We start from the raw sequence: 17,040 nt of genomic DNA on the forward strand, positions 1-17,040 counted from the left end.
AATCTATTTGAGTCTTTTCTTGTTTCCCCAGCTTGAGGGAGTGGACACAGGGGATTTTGAATCCATTAATGCGGCAGCCTTCCTGCTGTCCACTGAGTCCAGTAAGACCATCTTCATTGCTGTGAAAGATGACAACCTGCCAGAAGCCGATGAGACCTTTACCTTCAACCTTAGATTACAGGTAATTACCTATTGTTTGTTCGCAATGTCTTTGAATTGGATTTGGTTTTCTTTCATGGTTTTTGGATTGACTCACTTTCCTCCTCATTCCCTTCTCTCTGCAACACTAAGTTTCCTTCCCACAAAGTGCTTTAATTCTGCCCCTGCCTGACCGTCTTTAACCCTCACCCCATCTCCTAAGCAATAGAGAGTGGGGGCCAAGACCACAGTAAGCCTGGGAGGGTCTGAGCTCCAGGGTCTTTGATGTGTGTGCCCTACAGGGCTTCTCTAGGGTTGGTCTGGGTGGGGCTAAATGTTGTGTGCACCTCTGAGGTTCCCCACTAAAAGACAGCTTTGTGAGCAGAAACTAACTTTGACAGCCACAGCCCCACCGCACAGAAGATTAAAGTGATTCCCTTATTCACCGTCTCCATTCACTTCAATGGGCATGTCCGTTCCGAGGATTTCATTTCTGTATGTCGTGTGTTCACCATTGCAATTGACACTCTATTGTTGATGAAAGCTCAGTCTGTTACAATGAATTAATGGATTTACAACCCCGTTTAAATAAAACCTCTTTCATTTTGTCCAGTTACTGTTGTAAAAAAGATTTAAAACAAGAACATTACAGTCTTACATTTAGGGTTAGGGTTAGCATTAGCATTTGTGTTGGCATAAGGGTTAGGGTTATGGTATACAACAGATTTAGACCTTTGAAAGTGAACTTGTTTTTTAATGAGTAAACATTGTAAATGATTGTCAATTGAATCACCATCCAAGCCCAGGATGCCTCACACCTAGAGACTGTCTCCATGGTTTCACGAAGCCTTTAGCTGTCAGGTGTGATTGATGAGCTGGGAGCTGGTCCTGCTGTCTGCCTGTCTCATCCCTCACTAAAAGACCAAAGACAAAGGTCGATGTGAATCAGCGATTTAAGTCTACAAAACGAACAACTCTGAACAGCTGTCAGCAAGAGTGACTTTCTTCAAAACATTTTCAATTTGACTCTGCATTTTTGTGACATCTGGTTAAAATCCAGTAGCGCGAGCCCGTATTTAGCGTGCTACCAAAGTGAAAGACCAGATGAGGCCCACTTAGCCCTTCTGTTTACACTACAGCGGAAACAAAGCTTTTGCCAAATGCTACCCTGTCAGTTTACTGAAGGCCTGTCTGGAGGATGGATGTGCACTACAAGGGGTGTCATACATCAAGTGCAAGTGAGAAATAAAGGGTTGATCAAGGCTCATTTATCATTTCTGACAGTTAAAACCTGCTATATTCGTTTTAATTCAAATATGAATACTAACTTTGCTACGAGTAAGACAGACCAATAATTGTTATACGATGCGATACAATCAGTTCAGGTCTAAAATCTATTCACATCAAAACATCAACAAGGACCCTTTAATGTACATTTGATTTATTGGGATTAAACTCTGTATTTACTTTCAAGAGTTCCTCTTTAAATTGTGGAACCCTTTGTCTCCGGTTGGGGTCAGAGAAAACGTTGTTGGCCAGCCTCAATATGTTATTATGGTAGCTTGTTTCATAGAGTTTCTCAAAAGACCTACAATACTTGAGCAGGTTTTGATTTGGGGACGCAGTTTTAACTTTGTACAAACACTTGGACTACTGTATGTAGCATTGCAATCACAGACGTAAAAACAAAACAAGAATTTCTCTACTCACCCCCAATATATACAATAGTGTAGAATTGGTGTGGACCAGAGCAGGTGCAGCCCACCAGCGCTGTGCAGGAACATAGGGTAAAAACACACAGTGAGTCAGAGCATATACTGTGGCTGCAGAGTTTATGATAACAGTTACCTGTGAGTTACAATCCTGGCTTTTTAAGTCTGTTTGAATCATTCCTTATTTGAATGTGATTTTTTAATGGGTTAGGGTTCGGTAAGTGTGTGAGCAGCTTCCTGGCTCGGTCAGTGTCTTGGCTTTGTGGCAGCGTGTGGATTCAGTGTCTGTGAGTTAACCGCTACAACAGCTCAGCGCTAAAGAAAGCTCTGTTACAGCTGGGAAAAGCCCTGTTTGAATAGAGGGATAAACGCAAGAGGCCTAAGCACTTTCTTTTTATTCGTTGTCTCCTTTGTCTGCTTTCACCTTAGAATGCCAATCACTTGCATACAGTTGTTTTGCTTAGAGCCTTTAATTGGACTCTGGAGGAAAATAAAGTGTATGTTTATCACACTTAGTCAAACGTCTCATTGCAGCACATATACTAATTATCCTAGGCACCTATGTTAGTTTGTTGTAAAGGGATTTTAAAGGTCACCTATTTATGCAAAATCCACTTTTTCATGTCTTTTCTACATCAACACGTGTCCCCTCTGTGTAAAGAGATTCTGAAAGTTTCAGGAACAAAGATTCTCTCTCTTTTTGTCCTGATCCATTTCTATAAAAACCTGTCTGAAAATGAGCTGATCAGATTTTGGCCACTTTATGAGGTCATAACGATGTTTTGGCTTGGTAACCATTAGCCAATGACCAACCAAGGTAACCCCCCCCCTCCCCACCTTATCACCTGAATCTCCTCCTATACCTCATTCACACCAACGCAACTCCAGTTCAAGCTCCGTGCTAGAGCTTTTCAGGTTCAGAACCGGTTCTTCGGTTTAGCTCCGGCTCTTTTCACACTGCCCAGAGTCCGACTGGTGCTGCGTCATTGCGTCATCGTTTGCGTCATGCGTGCCTGCTTCATAAAGCCAAACCGCGCAGAAACCCCTCAGCTCACACCGACAACAACAACAATGGCCGATTGTGCTCCAGCTTCCTCTGTACCTCTTCAGAAGACCAGATTCCCAGTAGGTAGCTGGTCTCTTCAGTGGACCACTGCTGCTTGTTAAGTTTCTCCATCGTTGTGTACAAACTGGATAAAACGCCGGCTTGTTGTTGTTGTTCAGGAGTTGATCCCGCCCCTGCCCTCGCCTCGACATAAGCGTGATGTATGTGGTGCTTTTGCTCTAGCTGGACAATTTTTTGGTGCTTGAAACGAACCGGATTCTGGAGCTAAGAGGCTGCTCCACTGCGGTGTGAACAGGAAAACCCGGTGCTTTTCAAGCTCCAGCTCCGAACCGGCCCCGAAACACCGTTGGTGTGAATGAGGTACTAGAGCACCATTGTGTTCTTTTTAACCACATATCTCTCAGAGGGGCGTGGGGAGTGGCTCTTTATTTTCATCTAAAGTAACAGACAGAGGATCAGCACTCTGTTTCAGCACAGGGCTGAAACAGAGGGGATTATGGGATGCTGCAATGATCTGTTTGGTGGTTCGAGCCATAGACTGTATCTATAAAGGTTCGAGCCAATCACTTCAGAGACATATTTTGTATATCTGAGAAAAAGAAAAAAAGTATAATAGGGGACCTTTAAAGTTTTGGTTAATGTATTTTTCATTTCAGCTCCAATGAAAGGACAGTTTAGTCATGCGATGCTTGTAAAAATGTTGCTCAATGACAGAAATCTTGGGAAGTTGCACCAAATAACAAGGCTGTGGTTTTTCTTTTTAATGGTCTTCAGAAAAATGGAAACTCTCTTTGCACGTTTTTGGTTCTTTTTCTCGAGTTAAAATCTCACATAGTGTCTTGCTGAAGTCGCTGTGTGATTTTAAGCCTGGTGAAGTTTCTCAGGTCTTAGTGCCGAGTCACAGAGCACCGGCCCTGAAGAGGCGTCCCGCTGTGAGCTAACCTGACAAATCAAGCAGGCTGAGAGCAGCACTTCCTGTCTTTGTCCCCTCTCACCGGGGACCCTCAGTGGGAGCACAGAAATTAAGTAAAGACAACGGATAATGCTGGCGTTCTGGTTTTTCACATGACCCCCAGTGTCAGTGGGAGGTTAAGATGCATTCAGGTACATACTGTAAGGCTTGGTTTTCATCTAACCATTTCAATTCTCCCTGCCTTCCAGAGCTCCTCTAATGGTGTGACAGTGGGAACACCAAACAAGGCAACCATCACCATCCTGTCCAACGACAACGCCTTTGGAATAATCGCCTTCAACTCAGTAAGAAACTGTCATCCAAACACATCTTGTGTTCATTTGTTTCTTCACTTTTGTCTCATCTTTTAAAGTGAATCACGTATTTCTAACTATAATTAATCCTACATCAATTCATCATAAATGGTATAATAATACAAATTTGTTAGCATAATTATTTGAGTATGGGACGCCTCTTAAATGATAATAATACTGATGATGATAACAATAACAATCATACAAATAACAATGAAATATTAAATATATGATATTGTTATAAAATAAATATGTTGATTTTTTATAATTTCATTTAATTGATAGTTTTTCTGACATCTCTAAAAAACCTTTCTTGCAAGCATACACAAACATTTATCTATGAAAAAATGATATCCTTTTTTCTGTATTTTAAAATATGAATCCTTCTCCAGTTATTTTGTGCCACACTGTATCAGATTTGTTTTGCCACATTAACCTGCAATTTCACCATAACCATGCACTTGTATTTGTGGGTAATTACCATGTTAGTAAGTAGTAGTAAGTAAAGGGTTGTGGGTGGAGTTATTTGGAACCACTGCTGCATTATGGGGTTTACTCATGCTTGTGGTTGTGGGAGAATTGACCCTCTTGTGGTTGTGGATCCTGGGGGTAATTAAACCCACAGAACTCCCTGGATTCACTTATCAGGGGAAGTTTTTAGCGTTTCCATGGCAACGTGGTATAACAGTTTGCCCTGCCACCCCCAGATGGTCCCGGATGCTGGATAATGATTTGGCTTTGCTCAGAATCAATAAAGGCCTCCTGGCATCGGGACAAGTGTTTATGTTAGAGCACTAAATTAATTCCTTTATGCCGTTTATTTTCTTCTTCTTTTGTTTTCCTCTAGAATTTCTTTGGTTTTGGAAAATACAACTAGTATTTTGTTTAAAAAGAAAAGGGAATTTAACTTTCAAATGTTAAGACCACGATAAAGACTTCAAACACTAGTGAGATTGAATGTTTTATTTACTCTCTGTTGCCATGGGATACAGTTTTGTATGCTTTTAATTAATTATTTTTAAGTAAAAAATGTGTTTATTAAGTACTGCTGCCAAGGTTCTACATACAATATCACATTAAATATCTAATACATTTATAAATGTAACCATATAAACATTATACATTATGTGTTTACTATCATGTGAAATGAGAAGTATTTATAGTTATGTGTAGAAGGAACAAAAGTAAAAACACTGAACACAAAACATGTTAGAACAACTCAAAATAAAGTCAAATTAAATCAAATATTCTCTTATAAAGGATTGGGTGTGTTGCTTTGTTTCATACTTTAATGTATTTTTATAGTGAATACAAAACAGTTAATTAAATATGACTTATTGGTATTGTCTGTTTCACTGTCCCCCCCCCTCTTCATCTCAGACTGAAGAGGTTGTAGTCGATGAACCAAGAGGAAGGAGCCATTATGTGCCTTTCACCCTGATCAGAGAAAAAGGAACATTTGGGACTGTGACTGTCAACTATGAGGTGAGAGGGCCGTGCCCTGACTGTACACAAACATAGACTTGTGATTATTACACATAACCATATATTAGAAAATAACAGGTTAATCAAACACACAAAAAAGTACATTACATTTAAATGTCCATGTAAAACATTATTGTGGGTCTCACATAGTACATTGAAATGCTGACGTGGTAACATCAACATCACACTTCCTGTTCAGATCTCTGAAGGTCCAAACCCCGCCATTGAGGACCTCAGTCCAGACAGGGGGAACATCACCATTCCTGTGGGACAGGCTGTGGTGCACTTCAGCATCCTCATCAAGGATGACCAGGTACTGAACGAGCTCTAAACTAAACCATATACTGTTTGATTATATTTCATATATCAGGAGAGATTTTGATTGGATGTATTTTGAACATGTATTGTTGCATTTATCTACATTACCCTGATGGATGTTAAATTGTCAAAGTCTGATAGGAGCAAGCAGATTTTACTTATTCAATTCAATTCAATTAAAATGTATTAATATATCCCAATATCACAAAACACATTGTTCTCAGAGGGCTTCACAAATCAACAAACATGAATGATAATGTAAAAACAACTGAGAATATAGTAAAATGACAAGATAAATGTGAAAATACCAATGAATGGGTACAAAACACAATGACACAAATACACTTAGAATACAATAATTACAATTCCATAAAATGAATGAGGATGTTTAAAAGGGAGTTTAAAACCAGTCCTAACTGTACGCTGTACTAAAGAGGAAAATTCAGAGTTATTCAGAGCTTTGAAACATACAATGATCAATTGTACGTGAATGCTTTTCTTTTTTGTGTCGGCCAGATCCCAGAGGACGATGAAGTGTTTTCAGTCAGGCTGACAGGCGTGGCAGGTGGAGCTCTCCTCAGGTCCAACGCCAGCAGCGTCCAGCTGAGGATCCGGCGTAACGACAGCCCGCTGAGATTCTCCCACTCTGTCATGGCAGTGCAAGAGTCCGCTGGAGTCATCGCCCTCAATGTGACCCGCGGGCGGCTGACTGAGGACGGACCGTTCATTGGCTCCGATGACACCGAGGTTCCTTTCTCTCAATATGTGTATTCATTTACCTAGATTGAACTCAAAAAGTATGCAATGAGGCTGCAGAATTTGGAAGAAAATTACTAATTTTGCAATGATTTTTATTTTCATTATTACAGTTTCCCATATGTTGCCTTACTGTGATAAGTATTGCACTACTCCATTTTGTTTTTTTATGCAGCATTAGTATACAATTTACCATTATGTATATCATATCTATTTAGGTCTTAATGTGTGGATATATATAAATATGTCTTTGATTGTGTATATACAGGTATATACATATTTGCATACATATTTTTATGTTTTTGTATTCGGGATTGTGGGAAACGGTATTTTGATCTCTCTGTCTGTACACACAAACTGAAAGATTGACAATCAAGTTGACTTTGAATAATTATGAACAACTATTCTGTCTTCAGGTCTCTGTGGATTACATGGTGGTGAGCGGTGGAGGACAGGGCAGCGCCTCACCAGATGTGGATTTCCTCGACCTGCAGCCCGTCAGAACGGTGACATTCCCCCCGTTTGTCTACACTGCCAGCCTGCTGTTCAAAATCACTGATGACGCCGTGCCAGAAATCGCAGAGTCCTTCCATCTGGTGCTGCTGGAAGAAAGCATCAGAGGAGACGCTGTGCTGGTTTCACCCAATGCTGTGCTAGTGACCATCGAGCCCAATGACAAGCCTAACGGTGTCCTGTCAATCAGCAGCAGCGCAGCCATTCAGCCAATCACCATCAATGAAGACCTGACACAGAGGTGGATACCTTACAAATGCAATGTGTCTTACTCTGACGACATTTGTGTTGTATCATATGGAAACAACATCCAACATTGTTACATCTTTAACCATCTTCTATCATTCCCTCTAGATTTGAAGGGCTCATTATTGTTAGAAATGGAGGCAGCTATGGGGCCGTGTCTGCAAACTGGTCCATCTCTAGAAACTCCAGCAACCCCTCCCCAGTTTCAGATGATTTGACGCCTGCAGCGGGGACGGTGAGGTTTGCTGCCGGCCAGGTGACGGCTGTGATTCCTCTCGATATTGTGGGCGATGATCTGCCTGAAGAAGCAGAGGCTTTCCTCCTCAAGCTGCTGCGCAACACTACGACAGGAAATGTGGAAGTCGACGAACCAATGGAGGTCAGTGTTGAGGAGGCCTTTGATATGCCAATTCCTCTGTCTCTTCAATGAAGACAGTGAGTCACCAGTGCTTTTATTTGAGAGACAGAGCTGAAAGGGTGAGACAGATGGGATGACCTGTGTCGGATTCAAACTCAATGTTCAACAGAACAATGTAAGAAAAGAAGAAACCAAGATCAAAAATATTGCCCTTTGTGTCCTCCTTTGACAAGAAACAGCTTATGCTCTTATGTACTCAGTATACTATTTTCTACTGTATAAAAATAAGTGTATTAATGCGTAACCATGAACCAGTAATCCGATTTTTCTAATGAGACTTTAATGGAGAAAAGTTACCTTTTTCTGTATCCTGATAAACGAATCCCGTTACATGCATTTAGTTTATTTATTGTGTTACTATAATGTGTTTGTAATGCTGCACTTGTTCCCGAACACATCCTCCATATGTTGTGCATGTGTGAATGCTTGTGTGTGACCTACTGTAAGTACAGTGGCAAACTTGGCACATTCTTCAAAAGTCAAACTCTTATAGTGTGTCACTTTGCTCTGTGGGTGTTCCCTTAATGTGGCTGAATCAAAACAAAGCGGAAACAGCAGGCCCTCTGTCTGTGTGTGTGTGTGTGTGTGTGTGTGTGTGTGTGTGTGTGTTGTGTGTGTGTGTGTGTGTGTGTGTGTGTGTGTGTGTGTGTGTGTGTGTGTGTGTGTGTGTGTGTGTGTGTGTGTGTGTGTGTGTGTGTGTGTGTGTGTGTGTGTGTTCTTTTTTAGAAAACGTGGGCAAAGTGGCGACAGGTTTTTTATAGCTTCCATCTTTGTCCAAGCCTCTTGGCCATGTGTTAAAGCAGTGGGCAGATCTAAGCCGTGTTTATATTGAAGGCATGAGATGAGACATACACACCAGATCACCACCTCACGTGGTGAAGTTGTGGGGTCTGTTTACCACCTGTGTGCACAAAGAGTTGACTCAGCAGAAAATACCTTGAGGAACACATACACCATTTTAACAGAGGGACAAGTTAATCAGTGTTAATTGAAATTAACTCTAAGATATTTAACCGACATTACACTGAGCTGTAAATCGGCTATTGTGAGCACGCCAGGCAAAGCATCAGCCAAGTGTAGGTTGCAGGGAAATGAATGAGCTTGAGTTTAAATGCTCATAAAAACTACTCTATCCATCTTAGCAGAGTTAATTAAAGAGGATGCTTCTCTAAAGTTAGCTCAGGGCTCTTTATTTTTACTACGTTAAGTCTCACTTATTTTCTTTCCTCTCTCTGTTCCTCACCTCTACTTTCTTCTTTTGCTGATACAGTCTTGGTTACACAACAACAGGATGCACAACAAAATCCTCCAGAGTAATTGATGGTAAATGTGGGCTTCATGGCAATTATCCCCTGACACCCTAAATATATATCACCTTCCTCCTCACTGCAGTGCATCTACTGTAAGAAAACGTGTGAAGTGAAGCTATTTTTTGCTCAATTTAAACATTAACTTGATTTTTTGGCTTCGATCCTAGCATGCATTTGATGGAGATTTTGTTGGGTGGAAATGTCAGACAGACAAGAGGGACCATTTGAGGCAGTGGCTCAGTCAGTAGGGACTTGGTTCAAGTCCTAATCCGACCAAATAAATACGGTGTGTGGACTCGTAGCTAGAGAAGTGCCGAGTCACCTCCTGGGCACTGCCGAGGTGCCCTTGAGCAAGCCACAGAAACTCCAGCTTTGCATACCTGTATTCCGATGCATGTGTGTATTTACTGTTCTGTGCAAATTCAAAACAGGGGGAAAAAAGTAGGGGATCAATAAAGGTTCATATTTTTCTTCAAGTTCAATAAGTGGCTTAAGGTTAAGGTCAAGAGACTGACAATGTGTTTTTATTCATTCTCTCAGTTTGAATGTAACATATGATATGCCTATTTCTTTTTTCTTTTGCCAATTTGTTGTTTTCCTTTCTACTCTTTGTTCTGATTTTCCTCCGCTCTGCCCAACAGATGGTGTTCTACATCCAGGACAGTGACGATGTCTACGGGCTCTTTCGGTTCGACCCGGCCAAAAAGCAAAGCATCCAGAGCCAACCTGAGGGCCGCTTCCTGTCGCTTCACTTCCTGCGTGACGGTGGTACACTGGGTAATGTGTCTTTGACCCTCACCGCCCTCTACATCCCTGCAGGCCCGATAGACCCAGCACTATCCCGGGACCGGGTTCTAAATGTTAGCAAAACTGTTAACGTCCTGTTTTCACTCAAACGGATGGTGCACGTCATACTGCCGATCAGGAACGATGCCTTTCTGCAGAATGGAGCTCATTTCCTCATACAGGTAACAATGCTGGATGAAATATTGGCTTATATATATCTTTATTTTCTCTTTTAATGACATCATTTATTATTGTAAACCAGGCAAAGATGTGCTCCTTTTTCACTTAATGGCTCAATCAGTGCCATCCAAGCTTGAAGTGCCTCATTTGCATGTGTGAATGGTTTGACACTGGCACTTAAATCTGGCATGCTGCTATGGGATTTGCCCGACTGTCCAAAGCAACAACACCACCTAGCTCCTCAAGCAAGCAAAAAAAAAGAACAAGAAAAGCCTCCTTCACATTCTGAACCTTAATAACATCACAAACTGTCAGTCAAACCCTTTTACACACACCTACGTGAATGTAACAAAGACGACGTATTTAAAAGCGATAGGACATAAATGACCTTGGTTAAGAAGTAGCTACATTTTGATTTATTACAGGGACATGCTACCGATGTGAGCCTTTTAATAATTGAGTTTCTTCATCTGTTTCTCCTAGTTGAATACTGTGGAGCTGGTTGATATCAGACCTATGATTCACTCAAACAGCCCGAGGTTTGGGGGACCTCTAAACCTGACGTTGACCGTCACCCCTGACATCGCTAACGGGGAAATCGGCTTTACAAGTAACACCACAGTGGTGGTCTATGAACCAGAGGACCGCAATACTAGCACAGTAAGATATGACCCTCTATCAGTTGACATGGCTCTTATGACTTTCCATAAACCTAACCCTAAAACTGCATATGATTAAATTGTAAGATGATTTGATTTAACTTTACGGTGTTACATTTGGTACATAGTATAGTTTAATTGTTGGGGATCTACATCGGTATCATTTGGTCAAAACCTTTCCCATAATATCTTTGGTGACCATGTCTTTGGTGCTGCAGGTAAGCCTTCCCCTGCGTCGTGACGGGACAGACGGTCAGGCTAAAGTCTTCTGGAGTCTTCAACCAATCGGAGACAATCGTGCGGATATAACTGTGAAGGACCTGGAGCCTCTGAACGGCTCTGTGGTCTTCCTCTCCGGGCAGAGCGATGCCTCCATCAACTTCACCATCATGGCCGACAACATCCCAGAAGTCAACGAGACCTTACTGCTAACTCTGGACAGGTAGGGATATAAAACTCCAGGAAAAGTTGTCATGGAAAGTGGAGCAGGGTAGGAGGCATTAACATACAACTTTAATTTTAAGAAATCCAGGCAAAACAGAAGAGAAATGCTCCGATGTACGACAAACAAAGAAATACAAGGATACGACAAAACAAATAAACAGGATTGAAATGGCCCTTTAATGCTGTCTGGGGTTCCAGTAGTGTGATATATCGGTGTTTATATAAAAAAATACCTTTTTGAACATTAAAGCATGGAAACTAATAAGTCCAAGACAGACAACAAATCAAACAGGAAAACACAGGAAGTACAGACAGAAGACATTTTAAATACAACAAGAAACTTAAAAATGGATCAAGACAAAAGTAATCTTTAAGCACAATAATAATTGTTTATTTTGTCCATTATTATTAATGCATATTAGACCCTCCTGCTTTATAATATTAATTGTAATACAATAATGTTTGGCAGCTGGTATCATTTAAGTTGTAGAGCCAACTGTATGGGAAGGATGTGTGGGTGCTATCTCATCCCATCTCTGCGTTGGTTTTCTGTAGATATGTGTGTGTTTGTGGTTTGGGGGGGGGGTTCATCTGTTGCTCTGATGAGAACGGCAGCTCTCTCTCTCTCCCACTCCTCCCCCGCAGGGTGGAGACTGCACGCTTTATAGTGTACTTCGGGTAAGTAGAGAGTGGAATGAACCTGGGCCTTTTGTGTGGCGTGAATCAAGACTTTGTTTTTCAGAGAAGGGCCCACTTCAGGATTTCTGGGCCCTTTGGTTGACGTGGGGATGAGGGGCTCTGGGTTTAGGGTGGGGGGGTTTAGTGATGGTGTGAAAAAAGGGAACCCAAAAGAGAGTGGTTGTTGGGAGTAAATAGAGAATCTTCTTTATGTGTTCCGCTCTAATTTAACCAGGCCTGATTGTGCAGCGCTTTAAAGACGTCAGTGTTTGTATGCATGCAGCGCCTTGGCTGTGAGCGTTTGTTTGGAGTGCTGCATTCTGTCATGTCTTTGTCTCTAATTTACCCGTTATCTGATGCTTACTTGGCTTCAATTTTCTCAACATACACACACACATGCACACACCCCCATTGAGCAATAAAGAGGCATGCCCGGCGTAGATTGACATTGTTATTAAAAGTGGTTTAAACAGCAGGACCTCTACATATGGGGCCAATAATGAATACGTATCACACAATGTAAGGAATGCTTAACACTGATTGAAGTTAAAGAGCTTAGTTTAACCTCATTTCATAAATATTGATGTTTCAGAAGCTCAAAACACAACAAAAAAAACAGGCCAAAAAACTTTAATTTCTGCACAATGTAGGTGTTATTGTACCGACTTCAGAGACATCATTCACCATTGTCTGTGGTTAACACTAGAAATCAACTTATGCACCTTTTCTGGGATGTTTGACCTTCACTCTAACACAGTAACAGTCAAACATTGTTATTGTGCTATTTTGGAAACATAGTGTTGATAGGAACGTTCCCAATGGTTCTCTATTGTCTCTCAAACGACACACCTTGTGTCAAAGATAAGAGTTTTCTTTCTTTCTTTTCTCACAACTGTGTGTGTGTGTGTGTGTGTGTGTGTGTGTGTGTGTGTGTGTGTGTGTGTGTGTGTGTGTGTGTGTGTGTGTGTGTGTGTGTGTGTGTGTGTGTGTGTGTGTGGTGTGTGTGTGTGTGTGTGTGGTGTGTGTGTGTGTGTGTGTGTGTGTGTGTGTGTGTGTGTGTGTGTGTGTGTGTGTGTGTGTGTGTGTGTGTGTGTGTGTGTGTGTGTGTGATATAGGAGTAACGTTGAGAATCAGATCCTGAAGGCTGGCTTCACAAGCAGAGAGATTGTCATCATGGAGAACGACGACCCGGGGGGGGTCTTTGAGTTCTCCTCACTGTCCAGAGGCCCGTGGTTTATTAATGTGAGTCTAAAAGATGTAATCTATATTTTGTAATTTAAATATCTTACTAAATAAATGTAATATATCAGACTGTCCACACAGCTTTAGCTTGTAAAGCGTACTCATATTTTTCATATTATTAATTATAAAAGTGTCAGTAACGGTCCATAGTGATTCATTCTTATTAAGTCTAGAGTGTCTTCATTATAATCTACCAGCTCTTAAATGTATTCTAGATTTATACTAATGTGTATGCGCAAAAATACTGTTCATGATCTATATACTTATAGATAGATGCTAACTGCATTTTTCTGTCCCAGTACTGTGCAATGACAATCAAGTTGAAACTATTCTAATCTAATAACAACAGCTTCTGTGAGGTGTATGTTACATCTAATCCATATCATATAATTGTGTCCCTTGTCTCTGGTTCTTGTCACATCTGTAAACGTACCTAGGAGGGTGAGGCGGTGGAGCTGCATGTGGTCAGAGCCCAGGGCCAGCTGCTGAAACAGCTGGTGCGATACGCCGTCATGCCTTCAGACAACACGGAGTTCTACGGCGCCACGGGCATCCTGGAGTTCAAACCCGGAGAGAGAGAGGTGGTGGTGGCGCTGGTGGCGAGGCCTGATGGGGTGCCTGAGGTAGGGATATGGTCGATTCAATAATGACCTCTCACATTAATTTATTAACTTTTTTTTACTACTAAACTCGGTCCATCAAGTCTAAAAGTGGTCAATATTATTTAAAGATAGTCTTATAGTGGATTAGTATTCATAGACTGCTGCTATGAGCTGAATTTCTCTACAGCGATAACTAAAGTGTATCTTAAACCTGTGTTTTCTCCATTAACCCTCATGTGTTTCTGTGTGTGTGTGTGTGTGTGTGTGTGTGTGTGTGTGTGTGTTTGTGTGTGTGTGTGTGTTTGTGTGTGTGTGTGCGTGCATACAGCTGGACGAGACTTTCTCTGTGGTGCTAAGTAGCCACAGCACTCCACCCAGTCGCCTAGGCAACCGGCGGGAGGTCAACATCACAGTGCGGAGGAATGACGACCCCTTTGGCGTGATTGAGTTCATCCAATCAGGACTAACGTTGGCCATCAATGAGAGCAAAGGAGACGAGACTCACCGAGGTACTTTAGAGTAGCAATCCTTCAGATAATAATGACAGTTTTTAGTGTCAAGCACTATCTCATTGACACTTAAAACTGACCTTATTGAAGTGACACACATAACATTTTCTGCATGGGTGATGAGATAGACATGATTTAAGTTTGTGTTTATAAGTAATTATGTTATTGTAATGGATAATTAAAGCAGAACAAATAGTTATTCAGTCAACTTGTACACCCCCACTGATTGGATGATGCAGTCCAATTATTGATCTGGTCCTGAGAATATTAAGAAGCAAAAACACTTCACTCTTAAAATAAAAGCCTCGACAGGTGGTACAAAATAAAAATAAAAATGTGTACAAAAGAGTTATTGACTGTAAAAGTGTTTGAAAATATAAATACATCTTTGTTTCTACTTATTCTCCTCCAGCGGTGTACCCTGTGGTGAGGAACAGGGGTCACTTTGGAGAGGTGTCGGTGTCCTGGGTCTTGGAGCCAGCTTGGTCCGGAGACGTGAGCCCGATCCAGGGAGACATCACCTTCATGGAGGGGGAGTTCCTCAAAAACCTCACTATCTTCTCTGTTCCTGATGAGGTAAAAATGATCACTAAATAAAAAAATGCATACAATCCAAATTGGAGTTAGATGCCCACAGTCATTTTCATACTTTGTTTATTCCAGATCCCAGAGGACATGGAGAATTTCACCATCACAGTGTTAAATGCTACAGGTGGTGCAAGACTGGGAAACATACTCACTGCCAGCTTACAGATTAATAAGAATGATGACCCCATTTACTTCTCTGGTAAGTGTTCTTTTATGGATACAGTTTACGAAGGTGATACTATTCTGATATATTTTTAGCTACGGTCGACTCGTGACTCCTTTTTCATCTCCCTGTCTTTCTTCCCACGCCTCGTCCTCTCCTCAGAACCTGTGGTCATGCATCTTCGCGAAGGGGGCGTGGCCAACTTCACTGTTCTCAGGGCAGGGCGGGCAGACTTTGTTGCCACGGTGATGTACCGTGTGGAGTACGGAGATGCGTCTCCAGGTGACCTCACCTTGTTGGGCAATGGCACGCTGCTGGTGTATGAAGAGGGGGAGTGGATGAAGAACGTCTCTGTGGCCGTGGAAGATGACGACACACCGGAGACTGATGAACCCTTTTACATCGTTCTCTTCAATGCTACTGGTGAGTGCTGGCTCATTATTCATTCAAATTCAAAGGTTTTTTTGTCATACGCACAAAGCTACAGTGTGGAAATGGCAATGAAAATCTTCTGACCTGAGCTCCTCCAACAATGCAACATATATAATAATAAAAGTAGTGCAAAAAGTCAATATACATGTAAATAGAATATGATATGTACATATAAACAAGTGGTTAGCACAAACAAGTTTATCTTCTGTGAAGCATGTCAACAAAAATGGTGGCAGTGTCCTACCTTCATATACGTTGGTCCCTTGACAACACATTTGAAATCTATCAACAACTTCTCCCTTTCTCCCCTGTTTCTCCTCCCGTCTTGATATAACTGTGCATGTCCAGAGAAGAGAAGCCAGGCTATTTAACATTGCCTCATGTTGCTTTGAAATCTCCATATCATTTAATGTAAAATAACGTTGCTCATTGGTATTTAATATTACCAAATCATTGAGCTCTGTTAAAAAAAACTCTTAAATTCCTGCAGTGCAAGTATTTCCATCAATTTTCAACTCTTTTACACTTCTTTTAAAGTGGTTAGAACAAGATGGGATATATTCTGGTAATTCTCATCACTGAATATACTGGCTGTTTCATATGGCTGTTTCATGTCTTCACATATGTTGGCCCAAAAAATCGCCTCCAAGGATTACAACAGCTCAAAGTCAGTTTCTTTTTTAAGTATTTGTATTTGCTTTATAGTAGAAAACCATGCAATCATCTCAGAACAACTTCTCCCCTTCTCCTATGTTCACCCTCCCGTCCTAATGCTAGTTGTTTATGTACAGAGAGGTCATTTAACGTTGTCTGTGGTAGCACTGCTGCTCCTAATCCCAGTATTGTGTGTCAGGGATGGGAATGAAAAAGCAGTGGGCCCCAACAGGACCTTAATTACTAGACTCCAGACTTTCTAAGACACAAAGACTCTGCCGGCCTCTCTCTGTCTGCTGAGTGACACGGAGTAGAGTCGAGTTAGCGTTAGTTTACACAAGGCGATGGGACTTTATAAGGGATTGTGTTAAAAGTCAATAACCCTCATGTTAGAGGTCAATCAAACTGTTCTGGGACTTCACTCTGTAGCTTTTATTGTTTAATTTGGAGAAGATTTGCATGGTATGGTCCAGCATTAGCTTGTGAGAGGTTATGCAGCTATGGGAATGCAAACAAATGAATCTGTCTGTATTTCTTCATATATAAAGCGTTTACATCTTGTAAAACAGACTCGAAGAAACTCACATTACATCAGCATGTAGTTCTTTATCTGACCCGATCATATGATTGTGTCCACAGGTGATGCTGTTGTGTATGGAGCAGACACAGCTACTGTGGTGATTGAAGCCAATGACGACGCCAATGGGATTTTCTCCCTGGAAGCCACGGAGAAACCTGTCGAAGAGGGCAAGACCAATAACTTTAAGTAAGGAACAGGCCTTTCTCTATGCTTCTTTTACACATTTCCTGAAGAGTTAAGTTGTCTCTATGTTTTGAACAGACCCTGTATTCTTTATCTGAAATCATTACTCTTT

General features: G+C 41.4%; 1 protein-coding gene across 1 annotated transcript in view; it reads left to right on the forward strand.

The window, feature by feature from the left end:
- adgrv1 (adhesion G protein-coupled receptor V1) overlaps window positions 1-17,040 on the forward strand; it is a 181,614-nt gene that overhangs the window by 17,547 nt on the left and 147,027 nt on the right. Inside the window, 17 exon segments of the mRNA XM_034238439.1 lie at window positions 32-181; window positions 4,078-4,173; window positions 5,563-5,667; window positions 5,867-5,980; window positions 6,502-6,732; window positions 7,158-7,495; window positions 7,609-7,879; window positions 9,870-10,196; window positions 10,678-10,854; window positions 11,072-11,295; window positions 13,091-13,217; window positions 13,655-13,840; window positions 14,148-14,328; window positions 14,741-14,904; window positions 14,992-15,115; window positions 15,242-15,502; window positions 16,805-16,931. Coding sequence (XP_034094330.1) covers window positions 32-181; window positions 4,078-4,173; window positions 5,563-5,667; window positions 5,867-5,980; window positions 6,502-6,732; window positions 7,158-7,495; window positions 7,609-7,879; window positions 9,870-10,196; window positions 10,678-10,854; window positions 11,072-11,295; window positions 13,091-13,217; window positions 13,655-13,840; window positions 14,148-14,328; window positions 14,741-14,904; window positions 14,992-15,115; window positions 15,242-15,502; window positions 16,805-16,931 — 3,203 coding nt within the window.

This window comes from Gymnodraco acuticeps, unplaced genomic scaffold (genome assembly GCF_902827175.1).
Source record: "Gymnodraco acuticeps unplaced genomic scaffold, fGymAcu1.1, whole genome shotgun sequence".
Lineage (NCBI taxonomy): Eukaryota > Metazoa > Chordata > Actinopteri > Perciformes > Bathydraconidae > Gymnodraco > Gymnodraco acuticeps.